The sequence below is a fragment of the Hyla sarda genome, chromosome 4 (genome assembly GCF_029499605.1).
Source record: "Hyla sarda isolate aHylSar1 chromosome 4, aHylSar1.hap1, whole genome shotgun sequence".
NCBI classification, from domain to species: Eukaryota; Metazoa; Chordata; class Amphibia; order Anura; family Hylidae; genus Hyla; species Hyla sarda.
The window spans coordinates 233,255,137-233,282,369 of record NC_079192.1 but is presented as its reverse complement, the minus strand read 5'-3'; the positions used below and the strand labels follow the sequence as shown (position 1 = coordinate 233,282,369).

Below are 27,233 nucleotides of genomic sequence, written 5' to 3'. Positions count from 1 at the left end.
CACATGGCCCCCGACTTCCATTCCAAACAAATCTCTCTAAAAGCTCAATGGTGCTCCTTCTCTTCTGAGCATTGTAGTTCGCTCGCAGTGCACTTGACGTCCAAACATGGGGTATTTCCATACTCAGAAGAAATGGGGTTACAAATTTTGGGGGGCATTTTCTCCTATTACCCCTTGTAAAAAAGTAAAATATGGGGAAAAACATCATTTTAGTGAAAACATTTTTTTTTTCATTTACACATCCAACTTTAACAAAAAGTTGTCAAACACCTGTTGGGGTATTAAGGCTCACAGTACCCCTTGTTACGTTCCTTGAGGGGTGTAGTTTCCATAATAGTGTGCGATGTGGGGGGGGGGTTGCTGTCCTGGCACCATAGGGGCTTCCTAAATGGGACATGCCCCTCCAAAACCATTTCAGAAAAACTCACTCTCCAAAATCCCATTGTTGCTCCTTCGCTTCTGAGCCCTCTAGTGCACCCGCCGAACACTTGACATACACATATGAGGTATTTTCTTACTCAAGAGAAATTGTGTTACAAATTTAGGGAGGATTTTTTTCCTTTTACCCCTTGTAAAAATTCAAAAACTGGGTCTACAAGAACATGCGAGTGTAAAAAATGAAGATTTTGAATTTTCTCCTTCACTTTGCTGCTATTCCTGTGAAACACCTAAAGGGTTAACACACTTACTGAATGTCATTTTGAATACTTTAAGGGGTGCAGTTTTTATAATGGTGTAATTTATGGGGTATTTCTAACCAGAAGACCCTTCAAATCCACTTCAAACCTGAACTGGTCCCTGAAAAATTCCGATTTTGAAAATTTTGCGAAGAATTGGAAAATTGCTGCTGAACGTTGAAGCCCTCTGATGTTTTCCAAAAGTAAAAACATGTCAACTTTATGATGAAAACATAAAGTAGACATATTGTATATGTGAATCAATATATCATTTATTTGGAATGTCTATTTTCCTTACAAGCAGAGAGCTTCAAAGTTAGAAAAATGCAAAATTTTTCATGACATTTTTGCATTTTTCACCAAGAAATGATGCAAGTATCGACGAAAATTTACCACTAACATAGAGAAGAATATGTCACGAAAAAACAATCTTGGAATCAAATTTATAAGTAAAAGCATCCCAGAGTTATTAATGCTTAAAGTGACTGGTCAGATTTGCAAAAAATGCTCCCGTCCTTAGGGTCACAATGGGCTCCGTCCCCAAGGGGTTAAACCACAGCTCACCTGCAGCTGTCCTCCCTCGGGGGCTGCCGCTCCGCTGCACAGTCCACGGCAGGCCCCCCCCCACCTTTAGACGGCGGGCGCCCCCCTTTAGACGGCAGCTCACCTGCAGCTGTCCTCTGTCTGGGGCTGCCGCTCCGCTGCACAGTCCTCCCGTCCGCATCATGTCACTCTGCTTCCTCTGTAACTTTACGCCGGGCGCAGGGGAGGAGGTGGAGTGACGTATATGTCACCTGGTCCTCCATAGGACAACGTGACAGAGGACAGCTGTAGGTGAGCTGTCTACAAGGGTGGGGGCTGCGGTCTAAAGGGGGGCCCTGCTGCCGCCGCCAGACATGTCCCCACTGCTGCTTTGCTCATAGCGCAATGCCGGAACATGTCTATTCTCTGCTGCTCATCTCTGTACCCGACTGAGATGAGCAGCAGATAATATAAATGTCCCGGCGGTGCGCTGATTGCACTAGGAGCAGGGCAGCTGCGGAGATATGTCTGCTTCATTCGTTCACTGCCGCCACTGACAGCAGAGAACAAATAGGGCGATTATTTGATAACTGGATTCGTCGACAACGAATCCCATTATTGATTTTAATCGATTACATCGATTAATCGTTGCAGCCCTAGTGCCTACAGTGAAATATGGTGGAGGTGTAATGATGTTTTGGGGTTGTTTTGCAGCCTCTTGCACTGGGTGCCTTGAATTGTGTGCAAGGCATCATGAAATCTGAAGATTACCAATGGATTTTGGGTCGCACTGTACAGCCCAGTGTGAAAGCTGGGTTTGCGTATGAGATCTTGGGTCTTTCATGACCCCAAACATTCATCAAAAAGCACCCAGAAATCAATGGCAACAAAGTACTGGAGAGTTCTGAAGTGGTCAGCAATGAGTCCAGATCTAAATCCCATTGAACACCTGTGGAGAGATCTTAAAATTGCTGTTGCGAAAAGGCATCCTTCCTATAAGAGAGACCTGGAGCAGTTTGCAAAGGAAGAGTGGTCCAACATTCCGGCTGAGAGGTGTAAGAAGCTTATTGATGGTCATAGGAAGCAACTGATTTCAGTTATTTTTTCCAAAGGTTGTGCAGTCATATATTAAGTTAAGAGTGCCAATAATTTTGTCCAGCCCATTTTTTGAGTTTGGCATGACATTATGTCCAATTTGCTTCTTTTTCCTCCCTTTTTTTTGGTTTAGTTCCAATACACCAAAAGGGAATAAGCATATGTATAGCAAAACATGTGTTACTGCAATCCTTTTCTGTGAGAAATACTTACATTTTCTAGAAAGATTTCAGGGGTGCCAACATTTACAGCCATGACTGTATAAAAAGTTTTGTTGACGACAGGTACACTTCAACTGATTAGAGTCAGAAACTGAAACCTCTTCGTATGTTTCATATTTGGGTCAGTCATCTTGTTGGAACTGTTTTTAACAGCATTTATAGAGATGCTTTATAACAAGCCGCATAGGCAACACTATACACTGGAGCTGTCCGATTGACATGAATGGGAAAGGTTTTTAATCATGCTTTGTAGTCTTTGCAGAGGTCATTCCATGGGGAAGAAGAGGCTGGGCTTTGAATCCATCTATTGGCTGTAAACCAGCTGTCACGCCCCCTCCCATAGACATGAATAGAGGGGGCGTGGTGTAGCGCCGGCTCGGAAATCGCGGGTGGTTCCAGCAGCCGGCCCCCACAGGATCAGACATGTTATACAATATCCTTTTGGATAGGGGCGGAGTACCCCTTTATAAGAAAAATGTGTAAGCGCCTATTGGCTAAGAGACAGACAGGTAAACTTTGTTTCTCTATCGGCTCCATTAGGGGACACAGACCGTGGTTGTATGCTGCTGTCTCTAGGAGGTATGACATTATGGCAATAAAGAAGTCGGCTCCTCCCAAAAGGATATACCCGCCTCCAGGCCCTGAGGTAATCAGTTTTAAGCTTAGTGTCTGAAGGAGATCCCATTCCTCCCGGAGGTTGGCTATCCGTTCCGGCCGTTTGGCGGCCCCATCAGGCACCCGTAGGCCTTCCTCGGCCTGAAGGGTCGCCCCCACCCGCCGACCTCTCTCGGGTGGTTGGTCGCCTCTTACCCTCGGGGATGCCTGGACGTGCAACTTCAGGGGAACGTTTTCAAGGTTTATTCCAACCTCTCTGTGGTCTCCAAGAAAGGCGTTTCTGTTCGCCCAGGCTTGGTTCTCGAGTATCTCAGCCAGCATCTTGCATTCCCATCACAAATGGAGTCTCTCTGTTTGGTGCTGGCGTCCATGGTTCAAGGGGAGTTTTAGTTCCTCGGTGGACATCAAGGATGCCTGCCTCCACTTCTCATTGTTTCCCGGTCATCAGCGGTTCCTCCGCTCTGCAGTTCCAGACGGTTATTTTCTATTGTGGCTATCCATTTCGGTCTGGCCACTTCTCCGCTGACCTTTACCAAAGTCCTGGCGCCTGTGATAGCCTTTTTTACGGACAACAGTTGTTTCCGTGATTCCTTATTTGGACTACCTCCTGATCTGAGCTCCAGCCAGGACCCAGATCCTGGAAAGTCTTAGTCTCAACCTCCAGACCTTGTCTCACTTCGGTTGGATGGTCATTTGGGACAAGCCCAGCCACTCTCCTGGGGCTTCAGTTCGATGCGGCCTCTGCCCGCTTTCGACTCTGCCGACTCTCTGATGCCTTCGGCTCCCTGCTCCAGTCCATTCGCTTTTGCATGGATGTCCTTGGTCGATTGGTGGAGGCCGTGCCATTTGTCCAGTTTCATCACCGACCTCTTCAACTGGTGATTTTCTTCCGGTGTGACAGGTCTCCATTGTCTCTCGGCCGCAAGATCGTTGTCTCTCGGCCGCAAGATCGTCCTCTCTCGTCAGTCTTGTTGGTCCCTTCTATGGTGGCTTCGTTTTCCCCCTCATTTTTTTCGGGGGTGTTCCTTCCTGTCCATCCCTGCCAGTCTGTCAGACTGGGGAGGTGTTTTAAGGGACCGCCCGGTCTGGAGTCTTGGCCCCCGAGAAACTTTTTCCCCTTCAACATTTTGGGGCCTAGGGCAATTGTCTTCGCTTGCTTCTTGGGAATTTCCCTCCTGGGCGGAACTCAGGTTTCCGGCCATCTCAGTTATCTTCAGTCTGGCCGTCCCTGGGATGTGATCTTCTCGGCCGGTCCTCAGTTGTCCAAGGCACTGGTCCCTACATCCAGGGGAGTTTGCTGTGATCTGCAACCCCTGGGGCGCTCCAGGCGTGGACCTCTGCTTGTCCCGCCACAATCGAAGCGTTCCTCTCTTGGTCGAGCCTTGCCCTACCTTGTCTATTTGGTGGTCGGGTTTTGCCCCACCTTATTTGTTTCCTCCCTTTCTTCTCTTTTCGGGGTCTTGAGGAAACTCTGTGGGACGTTTCCGCCATTCTAGTGGCCCAGCCTGGGCCCGGCGGGCGTGGTACGTCGTCATGGTCAGGCTCCTGAACGACTTAACATTACGCCTTCCCTATCGTCCAGACCTCCTATCTCAGGTCTCCTGTGCCACCCCTATTACCGTCTCTGCTTTGACAGCGTGGCGGTCGAGACCGCGGTTTTGAGAGACGTGGTTTCTCTTCCTAAGTCATTCGCACCATGCTCAAGGCTCATAAGTCCTCCTCGGCAAAAATTTACCGTCGTACCTGGCGGTCCTATTTTAGTTGGTGTGAAGCTCAGGTCTTGTGTCCTGTTACCTTTTTGGTTTCCCGTCTTCTCTCTTTCTTGCAGTCGAGATTGGAACTGGGGTTGTCTCTCAGTTCCCTTAAGGGTCAGGTTTCGGCCCTTTCTTTTCCAGCGTCCTCTGGCTTCTAATTCTCATGTCCGGACCTTCCTTCAAGGAGTGGCACATGCTGCCCCTCCTTATCGGGTACCTTCTCCCCCTTGGGACTTGAATCTGGTTCTGGGGGTACTCCAAGGTGAACCTTTTGAACCCCTTGGGGAGGTGTCCCTGCGCCTCCTTTCTTGGAAAGTGGCGTTTTCTTGTTGTTATCTCCTCCATTCGGAGAGTGTCTGTCTGAATTGGCAGCTCTCTCCTGCCGTTCTCCGTTTCTGGTGCTTCGCCAGGACAAGGTTGTCTTCCGGCTAGATCCTTCCGTTTTGCCTAAGGTTGTTTCGGCCTTTCATCTCAATGAGGACATTGTTCATTTGTCCTTTTATCCCGCTCCTTCTCATTCTAGGGAGAATTTACTCCACAAACTGGATGTGGTTTGGGCTGTTAGGTATTACCTCTCTATCTCTTCTTCGTTTCGTCAGTGCGATTCCTTTTTTGTCCTTACCGAAGGTCGTCGTAAGGGACAACCTGCTTCCAAGGCTACCACTTCTCAGTGGATCCGGTCTGCCATTTCAGAAGCCTATCGCTGTAGGGGGAAGATTCCTCCCTTCAGGGTTGTGGCTCATTCTACCCGTTTCTGTTGGGGCATCCTGGGCTCTCCAGAACAAAGCCTCGGCCTCACAGATTTGCAAGGCGGCTACTTGATCGTCTTTGCACACTTTCTCGACGTTCTACCGGGTTCATACCTTCGCAACGGCTGATGCTAGTCTGGGCCGTAGACTGCTGCAGGCAGCAGTGGAACAGCCGTCTGCTTGACTGATTATCTGCCCACCCAAGGGACGGCTTTGGTACGTTCCACGGTCTGTGTCCCCCAATGGAGCTGATAGAGAAAAGGAGATTTTTTAACACTTACCGTAAAATCTCTTTCTCGAAGGATCCATTGGGGGACACAGCTCCCGCCCTTTTGGGTTTCTCTTTGGTTCTCTGTTCAAGGGTGTGTTCAGTTATATATTTTCGTCTGGTTCTCGGACAGTTCGTGTTTTTTCCTTGACCTGTCGGTCCTCTCCTATTGCTCTGGTACTAAAACTGATTACCTCAGGGCCTGGAGGCGGGTATATCCTGCTGGGAGGAGCCGACTTCTTTATTGCCATATTGTCATACCTCCTAGAGACTGCAGCATACACACACACTCTATGTTCCCCAATGGATCCTTCGTGAAAGAGATTTTACGGTAAGTGTTAAACAATCTCCTTTTTATCTCCCTAGCAGCTTTCTGTCCATTCATGCAGCTCTGGACAGAGCTGCAATAGTTCAATGCTGCAGCCAGCGATTGGCTTATTGGGTATTAGTGGCAGGTGAGCATAGTATTTTTATGTTATACTGCCCCCCCTGGACCATGTTTAAGAGAGGGAGAGATATGTACTTGCCAATGGTACAGACAGCATATTACAGTAGCAAAAAACATTTAGTATATTACTGAATATTTTTGTCTGATTTATAATTTCATTATCTTGTTACTTAGGTCAAATTTTCTCTTTTATGCTTTTGATACAGAATTCTGATAGTTGACTGGGACATTCACCATGGACAAGGAATTCAGTACATCTTTGAAAATGACCCAAGGTAGATATATACATACATACAGTAAATTTAAATGTGGCTATTCTCCTGAGAATGTTAGGTGCCCATTAAAAAAACACTTCACTTTTCAGTGTCCTATATTTCTCCTGGCACCGCTATGAACATGGATCATTCTGGCCATGTCTAAGCGAATCCAACTTTGATTTCATTGGAAAAGGCGGCGGAACTGGCTTCAATATAAATCTACCATGGAACCAGGTACACAGTTAATGTTTGCAAAAATATTATTAGTTGGTATTTGACAGCACAAGTTACTTAACCCCTTAAGGACGCAGGACGTAAATGTACGTCCTGGTGAGGTGGTACTTAACGCACCAGGACGTACATTTACGTCCTAAGCATAACCGCGGGCATCGGAGCGATGCCCGTGTCATGCGCGGCTGATCCCGGCTGCTGATCGCAGCCAGGGACCCGCCGGCAATGGCCGACGCCCGCGATCTCGCGGGCGTCCGCCATTAACCCCTCAGGTGCCGGGATCAATACAGATCCCGGCATCTGCGGCAGTTCGCCATTTAAATGAACGATCGGATCGCCCGCAGCGCTGCTGCGGGGATCCGATCATTCATGACGCCGCACGGAGGTCCCCTCACCTTCCTCCGTGCGGCTCCCGGCGTCTCCTGCTCTGGTCTGTGATCGAGCAGACCAGAGCAGAAGATGACCGATAATACTGATCTGTTCTATGTCCTATACATAGAACAGATCAGTATTAGCAATCATGGTATTGCTATGAATAGTCCCCTATGGGGACTATTCAAGTGTAAAAAAAAAAAATTTAAAAAAATGTAAAAGTAAAAGTAAAAAAAAAAGTGAAAAATCCCCTCCCCCAATAAAAAAGTAAAACGTCCGTTTTTTCCTATTTTACCCCCAAAAAGCGTAAAAAACATTTTTTATAGACATATTTGGTATCGCCGCGTGCGTAAATGTCCGAACTATTAAAATAAAATGTTAATGATCCCGTACGGTGAACGGCGTGAACGGAAAAAAATTAAAAAAGTCCAAAATTCCTACTTTTTTAATACATTTTATTAAAAAAAAAATTATAAAAAATGTATTAAAAGTTTTTTATATGCAAATGTGGTATCAAAAAAAAGTACAGATCATGGCACAAAAAATGAGCCCCCATACCGCCACTTATACGGAAAAATAAAAAAGTTAAAGGTCATCAAAATAAAGGGATTATAAACGTACTAATTTGGTTAAAAAGTTTGTGATTTTTTTTAAGCGCAACAATAATATAAAAGTATATAATAATGGGTATCATTTTAATCGTATTGACCCTCAGAATAAAGAACACATGTCATTTTTACCATAAATTGTACGGCGTGAAAACAAAACCTTCCAAAATTAGCAAAATTGCGTTTTTCGTTTTAATTTCCCCACAAAAATAGTGTTTTTTGGTTGCGCCATACATTTTATGATATAATGAGTGATGTCATTACAAAGGACAACTGGTCGCGCAAAAAACAAGCCCTCATACTAGTCTGTGGATGAAAATATAAGAGTTATGATTTTTAGAAGGCGAGGAGGAAAAAATGAAAACGTAAAAATTAAATTGTCTGAGTCCTTAAGGCCAAAATGGGCTGAGTCCTTAAGGGGTTAAAGGGGTTTTCCAGTGAAAATTTATGAATGGCCTATCCACAGGACAGGACAGGACATGAATAGCTTATCGTTGGGCTGCCGACACCTGGCACCCCTGCTTATCAGATCTTCTGCACAGCATCCAAATGTAAAGAGAGGTGGAGTCTGAACACTGATGCATCTCACTGTACGATAGCACTAAGGAGGAGTTTGAATGGAGTGGTAGTTTAACATATGCCCTGCTTTATTCAATGTCTGTGGGGCTAATGGTGAAGGCTAAGTACAGCTTTCAAAGTGCAGTTACCATCCCTTTATTTATACAGAAATATGCATAGGGATAATGATAAAGATGCTTAGATATGCACCAGTCAGAATCAATAGTGTATTTTGATATAGCATCAAGCATAAATGTGTTCTCTTCTTTCTGAATCTACAGCCCACAGTAGGATTGCTGACTTTCTTTTTATTTATGTAGCGACAAATTTCAATTCTTCTGCATACGATAAAGCAGATTCACATGCATGGTTTTTCCAAAAGGAAACTTTAGTAAAACTTCGGTAAGCTGACACATTTTGTTTAATGCATGACCTTAATCATGGTCCATAATTAAGGTCATGCCTTGACCAAAACGCATTTGCTTATAGTTCTTGTGTCCATGGATGTACACGTATTCCAAGATGTTAACTAAACCAAAGTTTTACTGAAGTTTCCTTATGCTGGATTATTTCTTTTGGAAAAACTATGCTTGTGGCTGGGACTCCAGGCTATCTGTGCACGAGAAATATCTGAGAGGGTGAGAGCCGGTGTGCCTGGTTTATGTGTTTGCTATAATAAAGCCGATTCCTTGTGCATTTTTACCCCCCCCCCATGCATTGGAATTGCAATAAACATTCCCTAACCCCATCCTGCAGTGGAATTACAGTGGAATCACTTTTTAGCATATGCTGATATGGTACCTATATGCATTTCATAATTGTTACATTGTTTTGTTTTCTCTTTATTTTTATTATAGATTGGTATGGGTAATGCAGATTATATTGCAGCTTTCTTACATGTGCTCCTGCCTGTGGCTTTTGAGGTAACACTTATATTGGCATGTATATATTCGCCATTTTACACCAGATTTTAGATCTACAGGCTTTATCTATAATTTCAGGAAAATTCTGCTTGTCTTATATGGGTCCAGCAAAAGACCAAAATTATAAATCAACTCCCAGGGAATAATAACAGAAAATAAAGCCTAATCACCAGTGTGGATTAAAGCGGCGGGGAGAACCATATAATGTAACTTTTATTTGTTTTCAATAAAATGTATACCAAAAAAACACCCAATGTGAAGTGTCTTTAAAAAGCTATCAAGAGATAACAAATAGCTGTTTTTTTAGGATTCACGCACTTGCTATATGGGGATATAGACTGTTGCTCCATACAACAAAATCAGTGGCAGTGCACCCATACTCAAGACAGAGTGCTCAGCCCTGATGCAACTTTATTACAGTGCTAATAAGAATAACACAATTATCCACATAACAGGGATATACTAGAGTTAGGTTATGTAAACAAAGTATCTCTACCAAAGCAAATATAAGGAATGACAACATGAGGTTCCTTGGCCGAGCACTCTGTCTTGAGAATGAGTTGCACAGCCCCTGCTTTTGTTGTATAGAGCAACAGTCTATATCCTCATATTGCAAGTGCGTGAATCCGGCAAAACCAGATATTTGTTATTTCTTGATATCTTTTTAAAAACACTTTTTATTGTTTTTTTATTTTTTTAATTTTTTTTTTGTATACATTTTATTGAAAACAAATAAAAGTTAAATTTTATGGTTCTCCCTCTTTAATCCACACCGGTGATTAGGATTTATCTATAATTTTCAGTTCTCCCATAGCTAGTGGGCAGAGCCTAACTTCCCCAACTCCAGCCACATCTCCCTCCTCCATTAAGATGGGGCGAGTTGTGGCCTCTTTGTGGATACCACGATCAAACATTTATCAACCATCCTGTTGATAGGGGATATGTTTTTAAGTGTTGAAATACCCCTTTAACTGAAAAATTACTAGGTTTTTGTGGGTTTTTTTTGTTACAACTTTTTAATTTATTTTCAGTTTAATCCCGAACTAGTTTTGGTTTCTGCCGGTTATGATTCAGGAATTGGAGACCCTGAGGTACTTATATGTAATATGTTTGTTTTCAAGATTTTATTTGTTGATTGTAGTTTTTTATTTTGCTGCACATTCTCTCCCTTTTTGTTCAGGGATGTATGCGTGCTACTCCAGAGTGTTTTTCCCATCTCACTCACATGCTTATGCATCTTGCTGGTGGTAAAATGTGCATGATCCTTGAGGTAAGTACTTTTCATCATTTCAGTGAAATATAAACATATTTGTGTCCTTTCTTGTTTTTTGTCGGTTACTTGATTTGAAATAAAGGACAGTATACAGCATGGCAAGGAATCATTCTTGGGAATGACCTTTCAGATTTAAGGGATAGGACTGTTTAACACCAAACCAAATGTCTGTCTTCACTACATTTGCTAATCTTTTACTATGGCTATGATAAGCCATAGTAATAAAACCACCTCCCTTATAGTTTATAGGCCCTTTCGTGGCACCAAAAATGCTTAGACTGGTGCCAGAAAGTTAAACAGATTTGTAAATTATTTCTATTAAAAAAATCTTAATCCTTCCTGTACTTATTAGCTGCTGAATACTACAGAGGAAATTATTTTCTTTTTGAAACACAGAACTGTCTGCTGACATCACTGTCCATTTTAGTTTAATAACGGATGAAATAAAGGGTGCTGATGGCTGAATAAATATTCATCCGTTAAGACCCCTTATCCCTCATGTATGGCCAAACACGTCTGCCTACAGACTCCCACAGCTGGGACTACTACTGCTCCCATCATGGAACAGACTTGTTTCTATGATGGGACTAGAAATTCCCTGGCTGCGGGAGTCTGCAGACAGCTGGGGAGGCTACATTAGTGCTTGTACTACAACCCCCATCATGGAACAGACTCTGTTCCATGATTGGGGGTTGTAGTACAGGGGCTGAGGGATTGATCGCACCGGGTTTCACTTCTCAGACCCTATGCAATCAGAAGTTATTAAGCAGGGGAGCGAGCGACATGCTCCGCAGCCCTGCGATGTATCAGTGTGTTTTAACTCTCATTTTTGAATCCCTGAATGGCCGGTACTGAGGAGCCAATCAGGGCTCTCAGCGAGAGATTGAAAAATGAACTTTGGGATTAGCAGGGGCCATATCTATATTAAAAGCTCTGTGGGGGGCAGATATATAGCCTATATATCTATCCCCCCAGCAGCGCATTAGATAGGACCCCCGCCTGCACATTAAATATATACCCCCCGCCTGTGCATTAAATATATACCCCCGCAGCGCATGTGTATGCTTCTATATACCTATGCCACTGCAACGCTATATGTGAAAAGCATTCTAGCAGCAGCATCGGCCGCCCGATGCTGCTGATAGTATACTTTTCATACATAGCGCTGCAGTGGCATATGTATATAGAAACGCTGTGGGAGGAAGATAACTCTATTTGTCACCCCCCCCACAGCTCTTCTATATACATATACCCCCGCCGCCGTATAAATGAAAAGTATTTCTATTAGCAGCGCATAGTGCCAGCTCCAGGCACTATGCGCTGCTAATAGAAATACTTTTCATTCATATGGCATCAGGTGAGTATGTATATAGAAGCACTGAGGGGGCAGATAACGCTATATGTCTATCCCCCACAGCTCTTCTATATACACATGCCGCTGCCGCCGTATGAATGAAAAGTATTTCTATTAGCAGCGCATAGAGCCGGCTCCCGGCACTATGCGCTGCTAATAGAAATACCTTTCATTCATATGGCAGCAGGTGTATATGTATATAGAAGCACTGGGGGGGGGGGGGGGGGCAGACATATAGCGTTATCTGCCCCCTCAGTGCTTCTATATACCGGCTCTATGCGCTGCTAATAGAAATACTTTTCATTCGTACGGCGGTAGGGGCATGTGTATATAGAAGAGCTGTGGGGGGCAGACATATAGCTTTATCTGCCCACCCCAACCCCCAGTGCTTCTACATACATATACCCCTGCTGCCATATGAATGAAAGGTATTTCTATTAGCAGCGCATAGTGCCGGGAGCCGGCACTATGCGCTGCTAATAGAAATACTTTTCATTCATGCGGCGGTAGTGGCATATGTATATAGAAGAGCTGCAAGGGCACATATACATGCGCTGTGGGGGTATATATTTAATGCGCAGGCGGGGGTCAGATCTAATGCGCTGCTGGGGGGCTAGATATATAGGCTATATGTCTGCCCCCAACCCCCCCCCCCTGCAGTGCTATATATCTTGCCCCCCAGAGTGCTTTGGCCCCTGCTACTCTCAAAGTTCATTTTTCAATCTCTCGCTGAGAGCCCTGATCGGCCATTCAGGGCTTCTCGCGGGGGATTCAAAAGTGAAAGTTAAAACACACTGATACATCACAGGGTTGCGGACCATGCCGCCCGCTCCCCTGCTTAATAACTTTTGATCGCATCGGGTCTCAGATGTGAAACCCGGTGCGATCAATCCCTCAGCCCCTGTACTACAACCCCCATCATGGAGCAGACTCTGTTCCATGATGGGGGTTGTAGTACAAACACTAATGTAGCCTCCCCAGCTGTCTACAGACTCCCGCAGCCGGGGAATAACTACTCCTATCATGGAAACAAGTCTGTTCCATGATGGGAGTAGTAGTCCTCCCTCAGCACTGCAGGAGTCTGCTGATGTCACCTCTTCTGAAGTAATAATGGATGTAATAAACTGTGTACAAACGGATGACATAAAGGCTTATCCGTCAGCAATAGACTTCAATGTTAAAAATAACGGCCGTTAATTTACCCGTTTCTTGTGACGGGAAAAAAATGAGTGCATGTGCCGTTATTTCTTTCGTCACAACTAACGGCCGTTATTCATGACGAACTATAACTGATCATAAGGGATAATCAAAAAATCCCATAGACTTTAATGGTATTGTCTAACGGCCGTTTACCAGGGCTTTTCTAACGGATGTTTGTAACGGATTAATTTTTATAGTGTGAAAGCAGCCTTAAATGTACGTCCTGGTGAGGTGGTACTTAACGCACCAGGACGAACATTTCCGTCCAATACATAACCTTGAGCATCGGAGCGATGCCCGGATCATGCGCGGCAGGTCCCGGCTGCTGATAGCAGCCAGGGACCCGCCGGAAATGGCCAACATCCGTGATCGCACAGATGTCCGCCATTGACCCCTCAGATGCTATGATCAATACAGATCACGGCATATGCAGCATTGCGGACACTAAAATGGATGATTGGATCACCCGCAGTGCTGCCGCGGTGATCCGCTCATCCAGAACGGCGGATGGAGGTCCCCGCACCTGCACCCGCTGCCTTCCAGGGGTCTTCTGTTCTGGTTTGCAATCGAGCAGACCAGAGCAGAAGATGACTGATAACACTGATCAGTGCTATGTTCTATGCATAGCACTGAACAGTATTAGCAATCGAATGATTGCAATAAATAGTCCCCTATGGGGACTATTTAAGTGTAAAAAAAAAAAATTGTCCCATTTTCCCTATTTTACCCTCAAAAAGTGTAAAAAAAACTAAACATTCAATATACATATTTGGTATCGCCGTGTGCGTAAATATCCGAACTATTAAAATAACATGTTAGTGATACCGTACGGTGAACGGCGTGAACGTAAAAAAAAGTCAAAAGTTGCTGCTTTATAAAAAAAAAATGTATTATATATTCCAAAAAAATGTATCATAAGTTTTATATAAGCAAATATTGTATCAATAAAAAGTACATATCACGGCGCAAAAAATGAGCCCCCATACCACCGCTTATACAGAAAAATGAAAAAGTTATAGGTCTTCAAAATAGAGGGATTTTAAACGTACTAATTTGGTTAAAAAGTTTGCTTGCTTGATTTTTTTTTTTTCGAAGCGCAACAGTAATAGAAAAGTATATCATGGGTATCATTTTACTCGTATTGACCCAAAGAATAAAGAACACATGTCATTACCGTAAATTGTACGGCGTGAAAACGAAACCTTTAAAAATTAGCCAAATTGCGGTTTTCTTTTTAATTTCCCCACACAAATAGTATTTTTTTGGTTGCGCCATACATTTTATGGTAAAGTGAGTGATGGCATTACAACGGACAACTGGTTGCGCAAAAAACAAGCCCTCATACTAGTCTGTGGATGAAAATATAAGGGTTTTGATTTTTTAAAGGCGAGGAGGAAAAAATGAAAACTTAAAAATAAAATTGTCTGAGTCCTTAAGGCCCAAATAGGCTGAGTCCTTAAAGGGGTACTCCGCCCCTAGACATCTTATCCCCTATCCAAAGGATAGGGGATAAGATGTCAGATCGCCACGGTCCCACTGCTGGGGAGCCCTGGGATCCCCGCTGCAGCACCGCGCTCTCATTACAGCACAGAGCGCGTTCGCTCTGCGCGTAATGACGGGCAGTACAGGGGCCGGAGCATCGTTACGTCACGGCTCCGCCCCTCGTGACGTCATGGCCTGCCCCTTTCAATACAAGTCTATGGGAGGGGGCGTGGCAGTCGCCACGCCCCCTCCAATAGACTTTTAACCTCTTAAGGACCCAGGGCGTATGGATACGCCCTCACACCCTGGGCCTTAAGGACCCAGGGCGAGATCGGAACTGGATGCCTGCTGAAATCCTTCAGCAGGCATCCAGGGCAAACGCCGAGGGGGGCCATGTAGGCCCCCCATGTCGGCGATCGCCGCAAATCGCAAGGGAAATCGCCCTTGCGATCTGCGGCGATACCGGGCTGATCGGGTCTCTGGGACCCGACCGCCCGGTAATTTCGCATGATCCCGGCTGTCACAGACAGCCAGGACCATGCTAACGTATAGGAGCGAGGTGGCAAGCCTGCCACCTCCTCCTATACCATGCGATCTGTCGGTTAGTTAACCGACCAATCGCAGGAGGGGGGGGGCGGTTACTTCCTCCCGTCCTGCCCGGCCCCTGGAAGTCCGGAGAGGACGGGAGGAAGACCGGAGGACGCGGCGGGGGACGGGGGAGTGCTGGGGACCGGCCCCGGTACTTACCTCGTCCCTGAAGACCCGGATCCTGGCGGCGGAGACGGTGGATCAGTGGATCTTCAGCCGCGGTCGGGCCCTTTACAGCAATGCACGTCGCCGTAAAGCGACATGCATTGCTGTAATGGGACCCTGTAAACTACAACTCCCAGCATGCCCAGACAGCCCTTGGCGTCTGGGCATGCTGGGAGTTGCAGTTTTGCAACATCTGGAGGTCCACAGTTTGGAGACCACTGTGCCCTTCCAGATGTTGCAAAACTACACATCCTCAGCATGTCCTTACTGTCCAGGCATGCTGGGAGTTGTAGTTCTGTAACATCTGGCCCTTCAGATGTTGCAGAACTACAACTCCCAGCATGCCTGGACAGTTTTGGCATACTGGGAGTTGTAGTTTTGCAACATCTGGAAGGGCACAGATTGGGAACCACTGTGTTAGTGGTCTGCAAACTGTAGTCCTCCAGATGTTGCAAAACTACAATTCCAAGCATGCTGGGAGTTGTAGTTCGGCAACATCTGGCTCTAAAGATGTTGCCAACTACTACTCCCAGCATGCTTGAGAATGCTGAGAGTTGTGGTTTTGCAACAACTGGAGGCACACTGGTTGGGAAACATTGTCTGTTTCCTAACTCAGTGTTTCCCAACCCGTGTGCCTCCAGCTGTTGCAAAACTATAACTACCAGCATGCACTGATAGACTGTGCATGCTGGGAGTTGTAGTTTTGCAACAGCAGGAGGGCCCCCCAGTGAATGTACAAGGTACATTCACATGGGCAGGGGGCTTACAGTGAGTATCCGGCTGCAAGTTTGCGATGCAGCAAACTTTGCGCGACAGCTCAAACTCGCTGTAACCCCCCGTCCGTGTGACTGTACCCTAAAAACACTACACTACACTAACACAAAATAAAATAAAAAGTAAAAAACACTACATATACACATACCCCTACACAGCCCCCCTCCCCTCCCCAATAAAAATGAAAAACGTCTGGTACGCCACTGGAGCAGAGTAGGGATTCTTTTAATCGCACTAGCGGAGGCCAGCAAATGGAATTGCATGTAACTGCAGGCATGCTTTCCTAAAAATTATCAGCAAGAGAGGAGTATAACTCCCCAAAATCATAGATCTTATAAAAGCTATGTAACTGGCCCGAGCTGAGTGTAATTTTAATTAATTTAGTGTGCAAATTCTTCCTTTTTGTTATAATTTAGTTAATTTCTAATAAAGCTTGTGGGAACACTGATTATAATAATATATGGGAACATAGGGATTTTTGGGTTCCGAATAGGAATCTATGGGAAATATTGATTGACCCCTCCATATATATTGGCCTGTTTGGGGAATAAATGCGCATGGCGCTCTCACTTTGGAGCCCTGTCGTATTTCAAGGCAACGGTTTAGGGTCACATATGGGGTATCGCCGTACTCGGGAGAAATTGCCTAAAAAATTTTGGGGGGCTTTTTCTCCTTTCACCCCTTATGAAAATGTGAAGTTGGGGTCTACACCAGCATGTTAGTGTAAAAAAATAAATTTTTTACACTAACATGATGGTGTTGCCCTATACTTTTCATTTTGACAAGAGGTAAAAGGGAAAAAAGCCCCCCAAAATTTGTAATGCAATTTCTCCCGACTACGGAGATACCCCATATGTGGGCGCAAAGTGCTCTGGGGGCGCACAACAAGGCCCAGAAGGGAGAGTGCACCATGTACATTTGAGGTGATTTGCACAGGGGTGGCTGATTGTTTCAGCGGTTTTGACAAACGCAAAAAAAACAAAACCCCACATGTGACCCCATTTTGGAAACTACACCCCTCACGGAATGTAATGAGGGGTGCAGTGAGAATTTACCCCCCACTGGTGTCTGACAGATCTTTGGAACAGTGGGCTGTTCAAATTAAAAGTTTTGTACAGACCACTGTTCCAAAGATCTGACAGACACCAGTGGGGGGTAAATGCTCAGTGTACCCCTTGTTACGTTCCTCAAGGGGTCTAGTTTCCAAAATGGTATGCCATGTTGGGGTTATTTTGCTGTCCTGGCACCATAGGGGCTTCCTAAATGCGACATGCCCCCCCAGCAAAATTTGCTCTCAAAAAGCCAAATATGACTCCTTCTCTTCTGAGCATTGTAGTTCGCTCGTAGTGCACTTCAGGTCAACTTATGGGGTACCTCCATACTCAGAAGAGATGGTGTTTCAAATTATGGGGGGTATTCTTTGCTATTAACCCTTGCAAAAATGTGAAATTTGGGGGGAAACACCCATTTTAATGAAATTATTATTATTTTTTTACGTATGCAAAAGTCGTGAAACCCGTGTGGGGTATTAAGGCTCACTTAATTCCTTGTTACGTTCCTCAAGGGATCTAGTTTCCAAAATGGTATGCCATGTGGGTATTTTTTGCTGTCCTGGCACCATAGGGGCTTCCTATATGGGACATGCCCCCGAGCAAAATTTGCTCTCAAAAAGCCAAAAATGACTCCTTCTCTTCTGAGCATTGTAGTTCGCCCGTAGTGCAATTCAGGTCAACTTATGGGGTACCTCCATACTCAGAAGAGATGGGATTACAAATTTTGGGGGGTATTTTCTGCTATTAACCCTTGCAAAAATGTGAAATTTGGGGGGAAATGCAACATGCCCCCCAAAAACCATTTCAGAAAAACTTACTCTCCAAAATCCCCTTGTCACTCCTTCCCTTCTGAGCCCTCTACTGCGCCCGCCGAACACTTTACATAGACATATGAGGTATGTGCTTACTCGAGAGAAATTGGGCTACAAATATAAGTATACATTTTCTCCTTTTACACCTCGTAAAAATTCAAAAATTGGGTCTACAAGAACATGCGAGTGTAAAAAATGAAGATTGTGAATTTTCTCCTTCACTTTATATGCTATTCCTTTGAAACCCATAAAGGGTTAAAAGGCTGACAGAATATCATTTTGTATACTTTGGGGGGTGCAGTTTTTATAATGGGGTCATTTGTGGGGTATTTCTAAGATGAAGACCCTTCAAATCCACTTCAAACCTGAACCGATCCCTGAAAAATAGTAAGTTTGGAAATTTTGTGAAAAATTGGAAAATTGCTGCTGAATTTTGAAGCCCTCTGGTGTCTTCCAAAAGTAAAAACTTGTCAATTTTATGATGCAAACATAAAGTAGACATATTGTATATGTGAAAAAAAAATTAAAATATTTTGAATATCCATTTTCCTTACAAACAGAGAGCTTCAAAGTTAGAAAAATGCAAAATTTTCAAATTTTTCATAAAATTTTAAAATTTTTCACCAAGAAAGGAAGTTACAATTTTTTTTTACCACTATGTTAAAGTAGAATATGTCACGAAAAAACTATCTCGGAATCAGAATGATAACTAAAAGCATTCCAGAGTTATTAATGTTTAAAGTGACAGTGGTCAGATGTTCAAAAAATGGCCGGGTCCTAAGGTGTAAAATGGCTGGGTCCTTAAGAGGTTAAGGGGACGGGCCGTGATGTCACGAGGGGCGGAGCCATGACATCACGCTGCTCCGTCCCCCGTATTGCCCGTCATTACGCACAGAGCGAACTCGCTCTGAGCTGTAATGAGAACGCAGTGCCGCAGCGGGGATCCCAGGGCTCCCCAGCAGCGTGACAGCGGCGATCCTTTGGATAGGGGATAAGATGTCTAGGAGCGGAGTACCCCTTTAAGGGGTTAAAATTAAATGATGTAAACAAAAAATAAATAAACATGTTGTATCGCCGTGTGCGTAAATGTCCGAACTATTAAATTATAATGTTAATTTAACCGCACTGTCACTGGCGTAAATGTAGAAAAAAATATCAAAGTCAAGAATCGTGTATTTTTGGTTGCTTCTTATACCAGAATTTTCATTTTAAAAAGCGATGAAAAAGTCCCATCAAAAAAGAATGGTATCAATAAAACCATGGCAAGAAAAATTTGCCTTCATATGTCCTCGTCTACACACAAATAAAAAAGTTATAGCGGTCAGAAAGGACAATTTTAAACATACTAATTTTCTTAGTTATAATTTTTTTAAAGTAGTAAAATAAAACAAAAGCTATATAAGTTGGGTGTCGTTTTATAATTGTATGGACCTACATAATAGATATAACATATCATTTTTAGAATGCACTGTGTGGAAATGGAAGTGTCCAAAATTTGCTAAATCGAAGAGGAGGAATATATATATATATATATATATATATATATATATATATATATATATCTTAAATTTTCCCATAATCATATGCCCCACACAGCGCAATCATATGCCCCACACAGCGCAATCATAAGCTCCCGGTAGCGCTATCATTGACAAGCATTTTATTAGCAGAGCATTTCTCCGGGAAGCCGCTGCCTGATGCTCTGCTAATGCTCCGCTTGTGAGTGATAGCGCTTCAGAGGTATATATCTATAGAAGCGAAGTGGGGACCAGTTATATAAGTGTTATCTGGTCCCCACTTTGCTTCCATCCACAATCCTCCTGATTACAAACACCTCAGCTGCCCCATCGCCTCCCCCCATCCCCGGTGTTCTAATTACCTATTCCCGGGGTCCGCGATCCCTCTGGCTCTGGCGCTGTCGCTGTGCGCACTGACGTTGACGTCGCGTTGGGGACGTCACTCGTCATTGCGCATCGCAGCGCACAGCCACAGCCAGAGGGATTGCGGACCCCGGGAACAGCTAATTAGAACACGGGGATGGGGGCGGCGATGGGGCAGCTGTGTTGGTTGTACTCAGGAGGATTGTGTATAGAAGCGAAGTGGGGACCAGATAATGCTATATGTCTGGTCCCCACTTCGCTTCTATACACATATGCTTCTGAAGCGCTATCACTCACAAGCGGAGCATTAGCAGAGCATTGGGCAGCGGCTTCCTGGAGAGATGCTCTGCTAATAAAATGCTTGTCAATGATAGCGCTACCTGGAGCTTATGATTGCACTGTGTGGGGCATATGATTGCGCTGTTTGGGGGACATATATACATGCGCTGTGCGGGGGACAAGATATATAGAAGCTGTGGGGACATATACATTCCCCCCAGCGATTCTATATATCTTTCCCCACCGCAGCTCTTCTATTTGAGAACCCTGCCGGGATCCCTGAATGGCTCTTCAGTACCGGCCATTCAGGGATCCTGGCGGGGAATTTGAAAATGAAAGTAAAATACATCGTACATCGCTGGGGAGCGGACCATGCCGCCCGCACCCCAGCTTAATAACTTTTGATCGGATCGGGTCTCAGCAGTGAGACCCGATGCGATCAACTCCTGTGCCCCTGTACTACTACCCCCAACATGGAACAGACCCTGTTCCATGATGGGGGTAGGATTTAGTCCGTTTTGAGTCATTTCCTGACAGCTCAAAGCTGTCGGGTTTTGGTGAAGAAAAATTCACAGGTTTTCCTGTGAGTTTTTCATCATACTCAGTGTTTTTTCTTTTTTGTCAGGAACACGACCCCTTTTTGTGATAACCACGCCCATTTTGACGGGTTTAAAAAACACTCGGAGTGATGATATATTTTGTCGGGTTGTGCGACCAAATTTGTGTCGCATGGGCTATGCGACACACATTTGGTCGCACAACCCGACAAAGAGAGTCTGGTTGACATTAGTAAATGAGGGCCAATGTGTGTGTGTGTGTGTGTGTGTGTGTGTGTGTGTGTGTGTGTATGTATGTATGTATGTTCCACAAAAATGTCCAAACGGCTAAAGATATTAACATGAAACTTGGCACACACGTTACATATATGTCAACAACAAACATAGGATAGGTGATTTAACCCTTACTCACCCTCATTTGCCAGGGGCGGGGTTTATGTTTAAAGTCCCATACAAGTCAATGGGAAATATATGTTACTGCATAACTTCCAAACGGCTGGAGATATTTCGATAAAACTTGGTCACATGTTACTTATATGTCCACTTAAAATATAGGATAGTTAATTTAACCCTTAACTACCCCCATTTGTGAGGGTCGGGGTTTTTTCGTTTAAGGTCCCATGCAAATCAATGGGAAATGTATGTTCCCACATAACTTCAGTATGGCTGGAGATATTTCAATACCTGGTACACGTATTACAGGTCGGGATAGGAGGACGGGACAGGAGGTCGGGATATGGGGTTGGATACGACAACAATATATGACGACGGGTTATGAAGTCAAAAGCTTCCTCCTTTGTTTATTTTCCTCCCCAACAAGGATTAGGAAGGAAAAACCGGGCAATGCCACAATCACATCGAAATAGTTAAAGATATTAACATGAAACTTGGCACACATGTTACTTGTATGTCAACAACAAACATAGGATAGGTGATTTAACCCTTACTCACCCCCATTTGCCAGGGTCGGGGTTTTTGTTAAAAGTCCCATACAAGTCTATGGGAAATATGTTACTGCATAACTTCCAAACGGCTGGAGATATTTCGATAAAACTTGGTCACATGTTACTTATATGTCCACTTAAAATATAGAATAGTTAATTTAACCCTTAACTACCCCCATTTGTGAGGGTCGGAGTTTTCGTTTAAAGTCCCATGCAAATCAATGGGAAATGTATGTTCCCACATAACTTCCGTACGGCTGGAAATATTTCACTACCTGGTACGTGTATTACAGGTCTGGATGGGAGGTCGGGATGGGAGGACAGGATAGGAGGTCATTTTACAATCTGTAGACTAGTTTTTGAGCACCATTAAAGGGGTACTTTGGAAGAAAAAAATGTTTTAAATCGGCTGGTGCCAGAAAGTTATACCACTTTTGTAATTTACTTCTATTTAAGAATAGTCAGTCTTCCAGTATTTATCAGCTGCTGTATACTACAGAGGAAGTTGTGTAGTTCTTACCAACCTGACCACAGGTGTCTGCTGACACCTCTGTCCGTGTCAGGAACTGTCCAGAGCATGCCCAAATTCCCATAGCAAACCTCTTCTGCTCCCGGCAGTTCCTGACACAGACAAAGGTGTCAGCAAAGAGCACTGTGGTCAAACTGGAAATAACTTTCTCTGTTGCATACAGCAGTGGAAAACTACTGTGAGGCTTACATTTTTTAAATATATGTAATTTACAAATCTGTTTAACTTTCTGGTACCAGTTGATTTGAAAACATTTTTTCCTCCAGAGTACCCCTTTAAGAGAGCATAAGTCCTGTGTTATTAGGAAAGCTGTAGAGCTGATGGGTAAGGCATATAAATTGTTGGAGCAAATTGAATAGTGCCTGTTTCTAAAATAGAACAAGTTATGTATCTTGTTACTGTTTGGACATGAGTCAGGTTTACTAATTGGGTTCTATAAAACCCATGTGTTATTTCCGAGTGTCACATATGGGCATCTGTCCACTAAAACTTCCCATGTGCTGAACTAAAAAAAGATGTCCTGCCCTTATGAAGTAGCATTATAATATAAATTGTCTTCAAAAGTACATCATGTTTTATCCCGCATATTAACTTTATGTTCCATTGTATATTTTAAAGTGTAATCTGTTGTTTTTTAAATTAGCTGTAAGAAACCATATGCTTCTCTAATATACATGACGTAACTGCCCACATACACTTATACAGATGTGGCAATACTATTTCTGTCATATAACCCTAAGGCTAAGTAAGTGACTGGGGTCACGTGACCAAGGCGACGTTCAGTCCTTTATCCAGTTAGCCCATGAATGCAATACACAGGGCATATCCATAATGTATATAATTTGGGTCTATTGCACTGGTATTTTAAAAATGTTTTTGCTATTGCACTCCTTATGGTAAATAAAAAATCTTTCTAATGTACTTTGTTTAAAAAAAAAATAAAGTTCTGGAGGCGCATTCGCGCAGCTCACCAGGACGGTCGCAGTTGATGTGAGCTCTGTGCTGGCCGCAATTTATCCAACTCCTTACAGCGCCCTGGGAATTGCACCCACAGCTTTCTAAAGTTGTCCCGCTCCTCCAAGAAGTCCAAGCCGAAACTTATCCAGGCTCTGTCGCAGTCAATCCCGCAGTTCTTTCTGACCTCCCCAGCTTCCAAGATGGCGCCCGTGTCTCCCTCTCTCTCTGAACAGATGAAGATGATCCTGCTGGCTCTTCTCACCTCACCCCTGCAGCGATGCTCCGGCATATTAAACAGCTATTCCACACGGAGCTGCAAAAGGCGGTGAGTGATTTTACTAAGCAAATTCAAGATCTAGGCCAGCGGGTGGCTGATAATGAAAGTAAGCAGGACGAACTAGCTGATGTGGCGGAGACCGACCGGAGGGACATTGATTCTCGGGCTGAGAAGCTTGAGATTGAACCTAGAGCTCAAACTGGAGGACCGATCCCACCGCGCCAACCTGCGGGTCCACGGTCTGCTGGAAACCACCGCTGAAAGGCGCAGCCACGACGCTATTCAGCGCCCTGCTCCCCTAGGTGGCTCCTGACCTGCTCCGTACGGGCAGAATCCATCGGGCTCTCGCCTGCCCTCGCAATCCGGACATTACCCGCGAAGTAGTGCTTAAGCTGCACTATCCCGAGGTCCGATGGGGTCCAGATGGGGTTCATCCCTGGTCGACAGGCACCGGACAATGTCTGGAAAGTGCTGGATGTTATGCATTGGTGTACCACCTCCTCAACCCCTCTTTATCGTTTTAGCCCTCGATATAGAGAAGGCTTTCGACAGCGTTTCTTGGTCTTATCTCTTTGGTGTCCTATCCGGCATGGGTTTTTCCATCCCTTTTGTCCATCTGCTTCGCTTGTTGTACTCTCAGCCCTCGGCATACTTGAAGCTCCCTACTGATAACCCACTACCAATCTGAATATCCCGGGGGACTCACCAGGGATGTCTACTTTCCCCAGCACTTTTTGCTTTGGCAGTGGAACCCCTGGCGAGCGACCCTCCTCCTAAACAGGTCCACTCATCAGTCAGACAGAATATAAACTTGGCCTCTTTCCGGTCGACCTGCTGTTAACCTTGACGAAACCATTGGTTTCTCTCCCAAACTTTCCGAATTCTGTCAGATGTTGGGGTTGAGGGTGAACAACTCTATGTCTGAGAACCTCTATTGTGGGGTCCCTGCCCATACTCAGAGGGTGGGAAACCAAAGTCATGGTTGATCAATTTCTACCTATAAGCTTTCCTACTTGGGATTACTCTTACACCCTCTATTACATCTCTGTACTCCGCCAATTACCCTAAGCGTTTTAGGTCTATTTGTGCTGATCTCCGCAAATTGGTCTTCCCTCATCTTTCCTGGGTGGGCCGGGTCCACGCGGTCAAGATGGTGGTATTACTGCATCTTTTATATCTCTTTCGTAACCCTCCCTATCCCATTCCCCTCCCTCAGACCTTCAGCAAGAGGTCTTCTAATTTTTTTGGAGACATAGACCTGCTCGCATTCCCCATAAAATCATGCATTTTCACAAACCCCTAGGTGGCCTCTCAGTCCCCAACTTCTCTAAATATTATTATGCTGCCCGGCTTTCTCAACTTACCTTATTTCATGCTTCTTCTTGCAACCCTCTTTGGGTTTGCCTTGAATCTGCTTTGCTATCCCCTCATTTTCCTTCTGCTCTTTTCTGGTCCCTTCCACCGATTCCTCAACTGGTCCCCTCCTTTGCACTACTCACCCTTTATTCTCTTTTTTTATGGCGAATGATCCGATTCAAATTTTCCCTTCAGTCCAGAGCCTCCCCTCTCACTCCATTGTATTGTAATCCTATCTTCTTACCAGGACTGAACCAATGCCTTTTTTCTTGGTGGCAGTCTCATAAATTAAGTAGACTTTATGATTTTGTTTCTAACAAGCGATTATTGACAGTGGAGGCTTCCTCACAACATTTCACTCCTCCGGGTCGTAATGTCTGAGAACATGTCAAGTGTTTTCATTCTTATCCTCCTTGACCTTTCCCTGTCCCGTTATGAATCCTTGGCTCTCTACTCCCCTGATCGCCAGGGCCTCCTCTCCATTCTCTAATGCTTCATTAATTCCCCGCCACCTGATTGTAAATGACCCTTCATGTTACAATGCAAATCTGACTTTAGCCCCATGCTTTTCCCATTAAAGTGGCAAGTGTTGCGAGACTCTTAGTAAGGGCAGCTCGCAAGTTTCCTTTATGGAGATGTCTCCTACACAGGACATATTATGTGCCCACTCGGCTCCACGCTGCTTTCCCCTCCATGTCCCCCTATTGCTTTAGGGGATGTGGCTACTTAGGCACCATGTATCACACTTGGTGGAGCTGCCCCATAGTTCGTGCTTTCTGGATCTCTGTCTTGAATATGTTGAGGGAGATTACACCTCATACTTGTCCTCTTAAACCTACATTCTGCCTTCTCAGTGCTCGCCCCCCTAAAATGCCCAAAAGGATTTTCAAACTGGTTCATTTTGTGTTATCAGCTGCCCGAGTTCATGTTGCCACCAACTGGAAGCAATCCTCCCTGTCCATAGACAGGGTGACAGCTAGAGTCAATTTGATCATGCTAACCGAGAAGCTTAATGCAATGAGGAAAACTACCACTGCAAAAAACACATACTACAAAAAAAAATAATGAAGTTCCCTATGTTTTATTTGTGTTTAACCTCTTAAAGACGCAGGGCGTACCTGTACGCCCAGCGCCTGGTCCCGGTCAATAACGCGGGGTCACGCCCCACGTCATAGTGGGTCGGTCCCAGTGGCTAATGAAAGCCAGGACCCTGGGCTAATAGCGTGCGGCACCGACCGTTGTGCCACGCGCAATTAAACCCTTTTAGATGCGGCGTTCAAAGTTGATTTCTGCGTCTAAAGTAACAAAAATACACTCCCGGCGTCGTGAAATCGCGTTGTCCTGATCACCTAAAACGCGAGCGGAGGGTCTGTTACCTGCCTCCGGCGCGTCCAATCGGTGATTGATTGCTCCAAGCCTGAAATCCAGGCTTGAGCAATCGACTGCCGATAACACTTATCATAGCCATGTTAATGCATGGTAGTGATCTGTGTAGAAGATCCGTGTGTGCAGTGTTATAGCCCCTAGAGCTCTAACGTTGCAAAAAAAAGTGTGAAAAATAGTTAATAAAGATCATTTAACCCCTTCCCTAATAAAAGTAAGAATCACTTCCCATTTAAAAAAAAAATGTGTAAATAAAAATAAACATATGTGGTATTGCCGCATGTGATATATAAAAATATATAAAGTTCATTAAGCCACACTGTCAGTGGCATACACGCAAAAAAATTCCAAAGTCCAAAGTAGCGTATTTTTGGTCACTTTTTATATCATGAAAAAATTTATAAAAAGTGATCCAAAAGTCCGATTAATACAAAAATGGTACCGCAAAAAATTAGCCCGCATACTGCCCCGTATGTGGAAAAGTAAATAAGTTATTGGGGTCAAAAAATGACAATTTAAAACGTATTCATTTTCGTGCAGGTAGTTTTTTTTTTTTCAGAAGTAAGACAAAATCAAACCTATATAAGTAGGGTATCCTTTTAATCATATGGACATACAGAATAAAGGAAAGGTATAATTTTTACCGAAAAATGCACTGCGTAGAAACAGAAGCCCCCAAAAGTTACAAAATGGCATTTTTTCTTTAATTTTGCTGCACAATGAATTTTTTTTCCGCTTTTGGGTAAAATTACTAATAGAGATGAGCGAAGTTACAGTGATTCGATTCGTCACGAATCTCGTGGCTCGGCAGTTGCTGACTTTAGCCTGCATAAATTAGTTCAGCTTTCAGGTACTCCGGTGACTCACTCCTAGGACTGTATCCACCTTTTCCAGTCCACCGGAGTACCTCAAAGCTGAACTAATTTATTCAGGCTAAAGTCAGCAACTGCCGAGCCGAGAAGTGACAAATCGAATCACTGTAACTTCGCTCATCTCTAATGACTAATGTCACTGCAAAGTAGAATTGGTGGCACAAAACATAAGCCATAATATGGAATTTTAGGTGCAAAATT

The 27,233-nt window shown here is 44.3% G+C and overlaps 1 protein-coding gene across 6 annotated transcripts in view; it reads left to right on the top strand.

The window, feature by feature from the left end:
* The window catches only part of HDAC10 (histone deacetylase 10), a 177,485-nt gene that overhangs the window by 122,205 nt on the left and 28,047 nt on the right, over positions 1–27,233 (top strand). For all 6 annotated transcript variants that reach the window (XM_056573747.1, XM_056573752.1, XM_056573749.1 and 3 more), the window contains exons 7-11: positions 6,556–6,624; positions 6,714–6,840; positions 9,233–9,298; positions 10,330–10,389; positions 10,479–10,568. In XM_056573747.1, the coding sequence (XP_056429722.1) occupies positions 6,556–6,624; positions 6,714–6,840; positions 9,233–9,298; positions 10,330–10,389; positions 10,479–10,568 (412 nt within the window). The remainder of the gene's footprint in view (positions 1–6,555; positions 6,625–6,713; positions 6,841–9,232; positions 9,299–10,329; positions 10,390–10,478; positions 10,569–27,233) is intronic.